The following is a 12,732-nucleotide window of genomic DNA, read 5'->3' on the forward strand; positions in this document are numbered from 1 at the left end:
CAAACATGTGGCTAGATATTATAGCTGGTCGAATGACAAACTCGTAACTGAACTCCAGCTCGACGTTATATGTATTCATGTACACAGATGCTAGCCTCCGTACGTACATAAATTACTTGCGTTCTTGTGTAGTGCATGAACATGGGTCAGTTTAGCACTAATAATAATGTAGCTTAAATCAATCAAATTTATGCGCTCAAAAAGGAGCCTTCTATACAAAACTGGTCTACATTTGATTGAATTCTCAATGTGCGCCTTCTCCTACAAAAACCTAAGGGTTAGAACGAAAGCCCAGCATATGTCACGTCACTATGTGGCTCTGAAATTAGCGTTACGGGACGCAGCAAACTCGCACGCAGGTCTTGTTACCAATGTACCACATCATCACCAGTTCTGCCGCAACTAGCTTACACCTACGCTCGGATTAACACGAAGCAAACGCAATAAAGCTCAGTCAACAATCAACTTTCGAGAAATCTGGTGAATAATAGCCCAAGACAGCCATCAGACAACCCCGTATCCGATCTTACATTTCGCCTGAAATGAAGAAACGTAACGAAACAGGGGCGTTCACTGACCTCTTGTTTCTCGTTGGTTTCGAACACCGTCTGAGCCTTGTGACACAGCTGGGCGAAGGCGCTGCTGAGGGCAGACATCCTCCGGCGGGCTTCGTACGTGATGTCGCATTGTTCCTCGTCTACCTCTCCCAAAAGAATGTCCAAGTCCAGGTAGGCCCTATCAAACTCCTTTTCCAGAAGTTCCAGCCATTTCATGGCCACGGCAGACGTAGCCATGATGAATGGACGTCAAAGCGAGACGTTCGGTTCGGCGGCGATGCGTTCGATTTGGGAGGCACCAAACACGAAAGTGCATGCAGGGGTTTCACTCGGTGCGCGCCGTCAGGGCCTGTCGCTCGGGGGATTTTCAGTATCCCTTGCGCATGTCATACAAACAAAAACGCAAAACATTGCCCACCGAGGGTGAACTGCTGGTGAAGTGCCACGGAAAACAAATTCGGAAACGTAACAAACGCGAGCTCCGCTCACCCTCCTCGCACGCGAGCGAAACAGAACGTCGACCAACTCGGCTTGGCTCGATTCCTAGCTAACATTCATATCAAGGCGAAGAAACTCGTCCGTATGACTGAGAATAACTATAATAAAGTGTATCGCGCGATTACTGAAAAATAAAAAATAAAACATAAAACGACTCCCAAATAACAAAATATACGAAGTGCGCGCAATCGACTATTCAGAAACCGAAACCGATGAGTGCGCAGGTTGGGAGGCATGGCGGCATCGTGCTCGGCATGCTATGTCGACTGTTGTTTTGAACTGAGAAGCTGAAGTTGTGCGTGTTCTTTTCGCGTTGTATGAATTAATCTCACTTGAAATAGTAATTATCAATTGAATGTCCAGGATCTGCAATGGCTAAGAAGGGACGTAATCACAGGAAAAAGGCGAGGCGAAGAGCGGAACGTATGTCGTGCACTGAAGATGTGAGCGCGAATCTTTTGAAGTGGATGACTGCAAACGGTTTCGAACTGCACAAGCAGCTGTGTCTCAGGGAATTCCGTGGTAAGGTTTTAAACAGCGTTAACCGCAATGAGTGAGGTAACATGAACTGATCACGTACTTGCCACTCTGCTTCCCATATTTGTCCCAGCGGTGATTGGATGCAGCACTCCTTGCTCTTACGATTATCATACTTTTAGGAAACCGCATTCCTGTAACTTACGGCTCACTAATTTCAGTAAGAAATGATATATATATATATGTATACGAGGCCGGACCCCGGACGAAACGTCGAAAATGTTTGTTCTTACTTTCTACGTGTGCCTGCACTTATTTCAGTTTAATAAACACCGGATCCGAATAACTACTTCATATATATATAAAGGATGGAACGGTCGGTTTATTCCTTCATCCATGACTGAAGGGGCTAAAGTTGCTGCACTAAGGTGTTTGTGCAAAGTTGCAACTTCTGTTGACGTGTATGTTTTCTGTTTACTTGTAGAAACTGGAAGAGGGCTGGCAACGCAACAGATGCTGTCTTCTGGAGACACTTTTCTAAGAGTACCAACTTGTCTCCTAATAACCACTCAGACAGCTTTGTCAAGCAGCTTACGCGATTTTGTTATCAGGTTGGTAAGCGCACTGGTCTACTTGCAACAAATGTACTCAGACTCTTACTTTTTTCCAGAAATCATGGGCAACTCACTCCCATTGAAGTGTTGACACTTTTTCTTATGAATGAAAAGCTCAGAGGCCATGATTCAGAGTGGCGCTTCTTCATCAAAAGCTTGCCGGCTACCTACACAACACCTGTGTTCCTTGGAAGCAGATTGCTTGCCAAACTGCCCTGCGACTTGTTCCGAAAAGCACAGACCCAAGTGTCTAGGATACGAAGTACTTTTTTAAAGTTACAAACTTTAACAAAGGAAAGCACTGGTGGCAACTCGCTGCTTTCTAGCCTTTCCAAGAACTTTACATGGCACCTGTTTGTGTGGGCTTGGACTGCTGTTAACACTCGCTGCATCTTTAGTGAGCACAAGACTGGCCATTCCCTTTGGGATGATGACAAGTGTGCCCTAGCTCCATTTCTGGACTGCTTGAACCACCACTGGAAGGCAAGTGTAAGTAAACACTCAGCATGACTGTCCATTTTTTTTTTCTAGTACTGTGTAATGTTTCACTGTTAAAATTCTGTGTAGCTCCTTCATACTGTACAGCACGAACACTGGCGTCCTAGCAAATTATAGATCAAGATTAAATGACATATTTTAGTTATTCATCTTTAACAGCACCACTTAGAACAGAGAACTTTTGACACGGCACATGTCCAGTGTTCTCTTTCCTCGTCCCTGTTGAAAATGGATTGCCAACTTGAAATCTTAATAATGAAGCTTTTCAGGTATTATTGTGCAATGTTCGGCTGTGTCAACTCGTTTTTAGCTTTGAACAGAGCTTAATCAAGGCTTTGTTTCTTTTAATACTTTTGCTTCTATTCATTTCGTGTTGTAGGTGCAAACTGCAATAGTGGACTCCTACTTTGAAATTGTTACAAATAATAATTACCAGCCGAACGATCAAGTTTTCATCAGTTATGGCTCGCACGACAACAAGAAGTTATTTATGGAGTACGGCTTTGTTCTTGCCGATAACCCAAATGACGTGGTTGCAATCACAAGAGGTGAGAAGATTTGACCAAGGCAGTATTTTAAGCTTTATTGCCTTGAATTAAATTGTCAGTGTCAGCACCATTTAGTGCTTGTGATGAAGCATACACACTGTAGATAGCAATGTCATAACCACAATTTTAAACACTAATGACCTTTACAGAGCACCTATGTAAGCTGCACTCCTGGAAGGCGCAAGCAATCCCACATTTTGCCTCAAAGCTTTCTTTTCTGGAGGCAAAAAATGCTATAAGGTATTCAGTTCTCGCATTTTTCTAGTTGCTAGGACACTAAACATTTTATTCTGATTGTTAGCAATAATTTGTACGCATTACAGTGAGTCTTGTGGCTTTACTGCGGATGGATTGACATGGAATGGGCGAATTGTCATGCAAGTACTGTCACATCCCAAGGCATCAAGGTGTGCTCCAGTTGTATGTCAAAGCGATTTGAACGCTCCATCTTTTGTTAGCCTTGTGAAATATGGAGCCGAAGTGGCTTGCCAGTTTATGACTTACTGTCACGCCTGGTACTCTTTCCAGGTTGGAATGGAACAAATTGCTGTTTCGGTCCAGAGAAGAGGAACTCGACGAACAGCAGTGTCAGTTAGTGGTGACTTTAATAGAAGCCATGTTGTGCGACTACAGTGCTCCGCTACCTGAAGGCAAAGACTTCTGCTCACAGACAGTGGCTGCATTTATCAGAGAAGAGACAAAAATTCTCAAGAAACAACTACAACTCTATACGAGATAGATGTGCATCTGTGAGTGAATGCGGTAGTGTGCAACACACAGATCATAATAACTGGTCACAGTGCTGTAGTTTGTCTACTGCACCACATAAAGGGTGTTCCAGCTAACTTAAGACACTGCTAAAAAATATGCCGGAGAAGGGCCCGACCACATGTGTGTTGCTGGCTGTTGTATCGAGCAAGTCACACTACTTTTTTGTATTCTGCTTGATTGCATAATTAGTTAAAGCGGTACTGACATTATCTTTCCGAATATTCATTTTTTTTGCATTAAAGGTGGCCTGAAACACTTTTTGAGCACAGTAAGAAAATGCTTCTGATCTGTTACTGAAACACCTGTGAACATGCGAGCCAAATATTATTTCACTGCATGCAGCGTCATTTCAAGCAGCTGGACCTATTAACAGCTTTTGGCTTATTTCGTGATTGTGAGAACATTCTCAGTTTCTCATTAGAAACTGCAAGAACATTTGCATCAAATGACTTATGGTGCTCTGGGGTTTGTCACTATATCTTCTAGGGTTTAGAGGTCCGGGCTTTCATTTAACAAAAATAATGAATAGTTGAGAATATAATGTCAGTATACCTTTAGGATTACTTAACCTATTAATTAACATTTTCGGGCAAAACTTCTAACAAGAAAGTTGCGAAGCATTCGTGGAAATGTCTATTTAAGCAGAGCCTGCTTGTTACATTACTTTTTCTGCGTCCTAAAGAAAGCCTGTAAAATAATGAAAAATGCAAGTGACATTGCCACTTGCATGCCGTGATTGCAGTGCGGTCAAACATGCCACGTATGAACCAACTGCAGATTTAGTCTGGTGTGCCGCAGCTTAAACCTTGGCTAAAGTAAGTTGGAACAGCCCGCAGAAAAGCTTGCGCTCGCCCATGTGCCGTCCAGTATAGCAGAAGTACTGTTTCGCAAGACTTCCACAAGTGCTGCAGCTGCCATGCATTAAATAGTGCTGAACTAAACAGCTAAGTAGTGTTTGAATGCACCTGCTCTGCGTTGTCGTTTATTGAATGTTCTCAGCACTGCATGTGAGACAACGAGAAAGTGCAGAGGTGCAGGCACCACAGCTGCTTAATTTTGCAATGGACACATGAGGTGCCTCATGGCTAAAGTGGCAAAGGACGTCACTAAATCCTGTCGTGCAACACCTAGCCACTCACTTGTATTTACTGCGCTAACCCAGTTCTAACACATCCTCGTACGTAGTAACGTGCCACGCTGTTTTGAGGTGTCTTTTTAAAATAACAGAGGTTCTAAAATTTTCTTTCTTCTTTTCATCAGCGTAAAGCTAGAGAGCTGTAGTTAAAAGCTCGAGTGAAGTGTCCTTACAGTGTATTACACAGCATAACTGTCGAGAAATGAAGGCATGAGGGAAATCAAAAAGATAATTTTTTTTCCCTTTTATTTGAGCGTATCTTGCTGCAAACAAAGGAACAACCACACAGTACATTGCATATTTCTCCATTTCACTTATGAGCCCACACAGGCCATGTGTCTCTGAAGGAAACTAAGCAATTATTCAGCACTGATATTGGCGGCTGCTCTGTAAACATGCAGCTTTGATATTGCAGCAACGAACTCTTCATTTTTCTCCTTAGTTTATTATTATTAATATTTTTGCACTTATGGAATGTTCAAAAAAGGGGGAAAAAAATACAGAAAGGAAAAATTGTAAAGGTGCAGCACAAGGTTGAAATTTGGCACTTTATACAGCAAAGTGATTCTCCTTTTTTTTTTTTTGTCAGATTTTGCAGAGTTTAGCTGGAGACCTTGGGTCCTGCCTTAAATTTAGCCTCTTTACTGGCCCTATGCTAAGATGCATAGAATGAAAAGAAAAAAGAAAGCTGATGTACAAAGACAACCAATGAACTGATTTGAATTAAATCGGTATATATAAAACAGCATTAATCTAGTCAGTGTGGGGAGCAGATTTTATGTTTAGCGTCTCAAATTTCTTGCATAAATTGACAAAGAGAGGAAAATTCAAGGAAACTGTAGCATCGTGTTTATGACTTTAACATATCAATGAAGAGATAGATGCCATAATTCTGTAAGGAAATATGAGAGTGCAAATGTTCAAGAGAGATATATTGCACATTACTCTAAAAAATAACCCTCTTGGTAAGACTGTTGTTTAAAGGAATGCCGACACATCAAAGGTTGTGCTGTACTTTGCACATTTCGAACTGTTTTCATTAAAAGGTGATGTAATTAAATATTTGTTGCCCTTTCAACAACTTGAGACTTCATATTACCAGTGCAGAGTCGACATCTGCCTAAAAGAAACAATAAAGCGAGACAAAATTTTCGTGTCAGCATTCCTTCAAATGAAGCAAATGATGCAAGTATATTATGTAGATCGAAAATAATAGAGAATGTGTCTGCTTTAAACAACTTAACAGAACTGCTATCTGTTTGCAGATTCCTGTCAACATCTGTAAAATAAGATAGAAAAAAAAAAAGAAGAAAAACTGAGGGCCAATTTAAACAGCAATCTTTCTTTAAAGTAAAAAAACTTTCATATTGGCTTGGACATTGTAAACTGAGAACATTTCTGTGTTTCACACATATATGAATCACTATGGCAGGACCTAAACCTTTCTCTTAAAGATTTCTTAAATGCACTGTCTAACACTTGGACTGTCAGCAAGACAGTCACACAAGTGCATATGGCAATGAGAAAATGTGCATTTGTGCCCATACTAGTCTTCTATATGAGCACATACGTGTCTTAAAAACAGTAGTTTTCATTAGCCAAAACTAAAATGGTCTGTCACAGCTCTCATTCTGCAAGTACGTGTTACCCAGATGCAGGGCGACTGGATGACTTAATTGTTTATACTTAGTGGAATGCTGCATATGAGTATGAGTCAAGGCACACTAGCTTTCAGGCAGTACGTGCTAAGGCCCCTTTGCGCTAATGCCAACAAAAACAAACACACACAGATTTGTCATCAAAGGCTTCATCATGCAGCAATTTGCCTAGTGATGTAATGCCGTCCACAGCACATGGATATATGTGAAGGTATGTCACCACCTTGATAAATGCATAAAAAAAAAAAAAGCTTTTCTATTTTAGACATTTTAAGCACCCTCACACACTCAAACATTTAGCATAAAAAATTTTGTGTCTACCTTGTTTTGCTCAAAAGCTGGAAGCAACTTTCATTGTGCCAAGAAATTTTTGTTTGTGAACACAGACAACTTCACTATAAACATTTTTCAATAAAGCTCCTTTACAGATTAGGCTGCACAATGAATTAGGTTAACTGAAAACAATTAACTTTCAATGTTATGATCCTTCATTTAAAGCTTTACCATCTAAGTGGCAGATTTTGGGGAGAGGAGGAGAAGGGGGAGAGCTATAACGCACTTTGCACTAATCAGATGGCAAATAGAAATCCTAGTTCACAAAATAGTCTGCTTATTTAATTAGAACTGTTATATTTTTCATTGGTTAGAACACTTTAAAGGCTTTTGAGATGGTTCTTTAGAAGCCGAACATGAAATAACAATAAGATTTTTAAAAAGTTGGAAATTGGTGACATACCTTAGGTAATGACATTTTCTTTTGAGTTCTTTTTCGACCAGAGTGTTTGAAGTAACATGACCAGGCACGGTGGTCAGCTTAAGGCATAGTGGAGAGAATATCACAGAAAGTTCTTGCTGAAGGCACTGCTATGAGATTACAATTAAAAATTCATACTGTTCTGAGCCTATGAGCAGGTGAATAAAAGAGGATCAGTACAGTAATGTGCCACTTAAGTCATATAAAAATGGGGTTTGGACTACAACAACCTGTCGGGGAGTGCAACAGATATGGTCTTTGTTTTGACACCGTGGGCTTCCAAGAACGGTAAGTAGCCTGCAACCACCTCCTTGGGAGCTTCTAGGTGCACGTAATGGCCGATGTGTTCGTGGAGAATGTGGATGCTAGAGCCAGGAACGAGTTTCCTATTGGCAGAAGGCATGGACACAAATTTATGAAGTGCAAACATCAAAACTTGAGCGACAGAAGAACTCTGGAAGTAACTTGCATCGCTTGAGCTTATCATCACAACATTACAAATACGTGTAGGCAGAGAATGTCACCAAGTGGTTGTGTACTACTTCTAACAATTTCAATGAATCTTGTGGGCTAAAACTGGTTGTTGCAAGGGTTTTCCTGTACACAAGCGCACTATTAACTTTCATTACTATTATAGTGGAGAGCACTAAGTGCCATTACAATAATAATGAAAAGTACTAAGTGTTTGTAGACATCCTTTTTCAGTAAAGGAAAAAAAAAAAAAGTCCTGTGATGTATGAAATGATGAAGAAAAAAATTTGAGGGGAGATGGGGTTGCAGGGAGAGAGAAAGAAGAGCACTCACTTGTAGTGCTCCTGAAATGGTGGTTTGTTGACAGGATCGGCCGGGCCATATATCATGTGAACTTCACGAGGAAAAGTGAAAATAAAGGACTTTTTGAGCTGGCTGCTTAATCAACACTCAGGCACCTCAATGTATGGTTTTAAATTAGTTACCTTTGGAAGCCGACTTCTGCAGTGCTCTAACCCACCTCTCTTCATTTTCGAACCTTTCGTCGATGTAGGAGAGGAGCCTAAATGAAAAACGCAAATTACAAATACATGATGTGGAACTTAGAGCATGAGGTTTCGGCACAGTTGTGTAAAAAACACAGATACCAACCACATCAAAACGCTACAAGTTTAGAAGAAAAAACGACATTTCAGCACCCATATGTCAGCCGTATTCACAAAGCTCCAGTATTGCAAACAAGGCTTCCGTATAGGAACTAAAGCATATTTTGTTCTTTGTTTTAAACTTGTAGTGTTTTATGTGGTCACTGTCCATTTGTTTTTGTACAACTGTGCCATGCTCATCCTGGACCAGATGAGCTTTTTATTGAACCCTAGATTTCAGCGTGCAGTTTCACGAGTGGGCAGTTCTGTCAATTGCTGTTGCACTGACATAGTACCAAAAAGAAGAGCCCGTGCACTTAAAAAACTGCTGTTTCCAATTCCTCTGACACACAATGACCAACGCCAATGGTTACTAACCAATAGTATTTTGTTAGCAATAATGAAGCATAGTTCGCTTCCAATGTATACACACTTGTGTGCCCTCCAAATTACGAAAGTTCTGGACATTTAGTATGGCCTTCATACGCACAGTTCCGTCTACATAAGGTTCCAATAATGGACTTACACCAAAGCCAGCCATGCGAGTACTTACAGGCCAAATACCCGGTAACCATCTTTCAGCCGAGCTAAATGCCAGTAATTGTGGACATCTGTTGCAGTTGGTTTAGTGTTGGGGCCAAAGACATCAGCCAGCCTGTTAGAGAACAGGCAAACAAAATCAAGTTTTGATCAGTGCAACTTTCGGAAAACAAGACACTGAGAATGAACAGGACCAAAGCTTACGCTACTCTGAAGACCAGGTGGTTCATGAACCTTGAAGCCACAACACCAATGACAGGCATTCTCAATATCTGCAAGACACCACAGATGCTGAGAGAAGTCAGTCACCGTAACTTTAAATTTAAAGACAAACTTTCAAAGGCATTACCAATTGAGACCATCTTGGATGATGATGCTGAGGCAAAATTCCTAAGCAGGGAAATAAAGCAAGTTGTAATAATGTGTCCAAGTCACCATACATCCAACACTTATAAACATTGAAACATGTGCAAGTATGAAGTACATACCACCGTTCATCATACACAAAGTCGAAATTTCAAATGGCAGGACACCTTCCCTGGAAAGAAACAGCAGGTGTCCTGATTACTCGGGATGCACATTGGTGTACACACTGACATTAGGCAAAGGGCACAGTCCCCATTTCTGACACACACAAACACACACACACAAAAAAAGAACATCCTAATGAAGTTCCAATGGCATCATTTGTCCAAGCTTACCAGTTCAGAGTAGAAGAGACAAATGTATCATCAAGTGCTACCTTCTAATTTACTGGTTCCACTGAGATTGTGAGCTTAGTTGTAGCAGCAAACAAGAGTTTCTTCAATGAGGCATGTACGTTTAACACACAGCTTGCTTAAGCCAACAGTGTGGTTAATACTTAGTAAAACAAACAAACAAATAAGGGGGCAGGGGGTTGTTGTCTCAATTAGTACTAGCAGATTCTCCAATAGCAAAATAGTGCTTGCTAATTTTTAAAAGTAAGGCCAGTAATAACTGATCATTATACCAAAAACGAAATACATAGTTCGTTTTTCAACAGACTGCAAAGGACCGTATAGCCTGTGAATGTTACTGCAAACATTCAAAAGTATGAAAGACTGAAGAACATGAACATGAATACAGTAACAGCAGAACACACTGTTACATTATGTCACACTCCAACAAGCCCAAACCTTGATGTTGCTAAGCTATATCGCCAGTGGAAGCTTTACTAACCAGTGGAACATAAAGAACTAAGCTACAACTGAAATCAACAGGCTAAAACTGCAGACTGTGCAACAAGGAAAGAAATGTCCTGAGGCTCGTAGGAATGATCTTTGAGCAATACAGGTTGTCTGCGCTCTCACGAAATAGGGTGTAAAATTATTGGCAGCACTATGCAGAACTTGAGAAACAATTGACTTACTGTTGTCTAGCAAGAAGTTCCTGGGCCACTGTGTCTCCTATATCATGAGCTAGGACATGAACCCTGCGCAAGCCCAATTTCTTCATGAGGGCTTCGGTAATGTTGGCTTGTTCAAAGATGGAGTAAGTGTGAAACCTCTGGAACAAACAAGGACACGCCATTTGTGAAGCCTCTGTAATCAAGTATATGTTGTGGCTTCATGAAAAGTGACTGGCACACTTAAGAATTTTTTCTGGCGCCGTTTATGATGCCAAATTACAGCTCTCGCAAATTACCAGGAACAAAGCAGAACATGTGCCTGTTTTGGAATACCTTCTCATATTCATCTTTTTTCAATAACACTGAATATTTTCAACCAAGTTCCTTTATATCTTCTGACATTTTAGAAATGTAATAAAGTGCATGTTTGCTGGGCCACCTAAACATGGAGAATATGCTACAGAGGCCATTGTTTTTACAGAACCTGTAGCGAGCATGGGTAACTTGCATGGTAAGCCAATTTGGGAAATTATCGATACTGCTTCATACAGTGACTAGGTCTTCGAGGCAAACAATCAGCCTTTATGCCATTTTTTGACTACATATAACACACACAGGTATGCAACCCTAATTTTGCTGTTGCAGTGCACACACACACATGCATGCACACACACATTGCAAAGGTTACAGCACACACTACAAAGGGTATCTGAAACTAACAACTTTTAGTGGCTTGAATAGACCCAACTCCAATCCTGAGCATTAATGTTTCCTATCTGAGTGCATAGCAATTAGCTAGTGCACAGAAAGAAAGCCACTGCTCTTTTCATTTTACTTGTGTCACTGAAGGCAGTATATATAATGTTACAGCAGTATATATTAAAGTACTCTTTAATTCTGACATTTTATTGGGCAACAGTGTCGACTACCAAATGAACTTTGACCTAATGTACGTATGCACAGCGAGGCAGTCAAACAAAAATTTTCATCCATATAATTATAATTGGTCCGCTAACGTTAGTGCTCCTTCTCTACAGAATCGTGTTTCAGGGGAGACTACATACTTACTGGCTTATCGCTGTAGCCTAATCCCAGAAAATCAAACAGCACAATCCTGCCAAATATTTTTCGCAGTGATGGTAGGACCAAGTAATAGTCAAAGCTAGAAGTTGGAAAGCCATGGAGACACAGTAGCACGTCCTTGTTTTCTGCATTGCCCTTGACATCTGCAACAGAGAAGTTGGCACGCATACACAAGTAATATTTTCAGCAGACACCGAAAAAAAAAAAAAAAAGTAACAAAGAATAAATAAAAGGTCCGACCGTAGCAACTAAACTTCCCGGTCGTTCTTGTGCAAGATAAAAACTTTTTTTTTGTGCAAGATAAAAACTAAAATCTGTTCGTCGTTTACTAATAACAGAAAATTTTCTACGATGAAGCAAACTCGGGAGGTTCCAGAATTTACAGATGCTGCTAAAATTTGGGGAGATTTCCCAACGCGTCCTTCAGTCAGTCTACTAAGAGTAAGAAAGTCCGCACTAAACAGATTTTTATGTTTCCTTGCACATTTCGCGGCTAAGGATAAACAACGAGCCAGCACAGAGAGTTCAGAGAATTCGTTGCGATGACAAGTAATCCACTCAAACAAGCTCAATGAAAGTGAGAATTGGTCCTTCGCGGTTGTCTGGGTGCGGTTACAGACGCCATAGAAAAGCTGGTGCACTTGCCAGTACAGCGGCATTTGCCAGTACAAGACAAAATGACGATGAAACTTACCTTTAAAAAATATGTCGTAGTCTTGAAACTTGAAGTACGAACCACCGTCTTCTTTTTCCCACTGGTAAAGTAGCGGTGATTTCGGCGGAGCGGGATAAGTGTGAAAAATGGCAAAAGCCGCAGCGCAGGCAGCAATCAAAATGCTGACAAGTGTATTCATGGTAAAGCCGTCAGCTTTAATTTAGGTTCATTAGCGCAACAAAACTTTCTGCCGGCCAAAACCGTCACGGCAGCAGCGCGCTCACTTTTCCAAAACTAAATGCACCAAGTTTTTCCGTTATTAGCGATAGATGACAGCACGTGCGCAGGAGCTTCTTAATAACGCCGAGAGGTGGCCAGCAACCACAAAAGCCTCGCACTAGCGAAACCGAAATCGAAATTGTCATTTATTGGTGCGATGGTTATTTAGAGCCGCAAGTTG

At 40.9% G+C, this 12,732-nt stretch overlaps 3 protein-coding genes across 3 annotated transcripts in view; 1 reads left to right on the forward strand and 2 right to left on the reverse strand.

Moving 5' to 3' along the window:
• The window catches only part of LOC119460894 (Golgi-associated PDZ and coiled-coil motif-containing protein), a 31,173-nt gene extending 30,090 nt beyond the window's left edge, over window positions 1–1,083 (reverse strand). Inside the window, exon 1 of the mRNA XM_037722012.2 lies at window positions 579–1,083. Within this exon, the coding sequence (XP_037577940.1) occupies window positions 579–794 (216 nt within the window). The 5' untranslated portion in view covers window positions 795–1,083. The remainder of the gene's footprint in view (window positions 1–578) is intronic.
• A 156-nt stretch (window positions 1,084–1,239) lies between these two features.
• LOC119460896 (SET domain-containing protein 4-like) lies at window positions 1,240–6,407 on the forward strand. Its single transcript, XM_037722015.2, has 7 exons — window positions 1,240–1,577; window positions 2,017–2,143; window positions 2,203–2,635; window positions 3,024–3,192; window positions 3,342–3,432; window positions 3,516–3,599; window positions 3,721–6,407. Exons 1-7 carry the CDS (start codon window positions 1,427–1,429, stop codon window positions 3,929–3,931), a joined length of 1,266 nt encoding a protein of 421 aa, XP_037577943.1. The 5' UTR covers window positions 1,240–1,426; the 3' UTR covers window positions 3,932–6,407.
• Window positions 6,408–6,993: 586 nt separating this feature from the next.
• Window positions 6,994–12,596, reverse strand: LOC119460901 (mesoderm-specific transcript protein). Its single transcript, XM_037722023.2, has 10 exons — window positions 12,312–12,596; window positions 11,603–11,760; window positions 10,556–10,692; window positions 9,654–9,703; window positions 9,515–9,555; window positions 9,370–9,437; window positions 9,179–9,280; window positions 8,467–8,543; window positions 8,315–8,375; window positions 6,994–7,896 (listed from the first exon to the last, which is right to left on the reverse strand). The coding sequence occupies exons 1-10, from the start codon at window positions 12,469–12,471 to the stop codon at window positions 7,731–7,733; spliced, it is 1,020 nt and encodes a 339-aa protein (XP_037577951.1). The 5' UTR covers window positions 12,472–12,596; the 3' UTR covers window positions 6,994–7,730.
• Window positions 12,597–12,732: the final 136 nt, after the last annotated feature.

Source organism: Dermacentor silvarum, chromosome 8 (assembly GCF_013339745.2).
Source record: "Dermacentor silvarum isolate Dsil-2018 chromosome 8, BIME_Dsil_1.4, whole genome shotgun sequence".
In the NCBI taxonomy this organism is placed as follows: domain Eukaryota; kingdom Metazoa; phylum Arthropoda; class Arachnida; order Ixodida; family Ixodidae; genus Dermacentor; species Dermacentor silvarum.

Bases quoted from the DNA above. Each gene is read 5' to 3' on its own strand.
- LOC119460896 (XM_037722015.2), top strand. From the start codon at position 1,427: ATGGCTAAGAAGGGACGTAATCACAGGAAAAAGGCGAGGCGAAGAGCG. The intron at 2,636-3,023 runs GTAAGTAAACAC...TTCGTGTTGTAG, and splicing joins ACCACCACTGGAAGGCAAGT to GTGCAAACTGCAATAGTGGA. The intron at 3,433-3,515 runs GTATTCAGTTCT...TACGCATTACAG, and splicing joins GAGGCAAAAAATGCTATAAG to TGAGTCTTGTGGCTTTACTG.
- LOC119460901 (XM_037722023.2), bottom strand. From the start codon at position 12,471: ATGAATACACTTGTCAGCATTTTGATTGCTGCCTGCGCTGCGGCTTTT. The intron at 9,556-9,653 runs GTATGTACTTCA...TTCCCTGCTTAG, and splicing joins TTTGTGTATGATGAACGGTG to GAATTTTGCCTCAGCATCAT. The intron at 9,438-9,514 runs GTAATGCCTTTG...GGTGTCTTGCAG, and splicing joins ATCCAAGATGGTCTCAATTG to ATATTGAGAATGCCTGTCAT.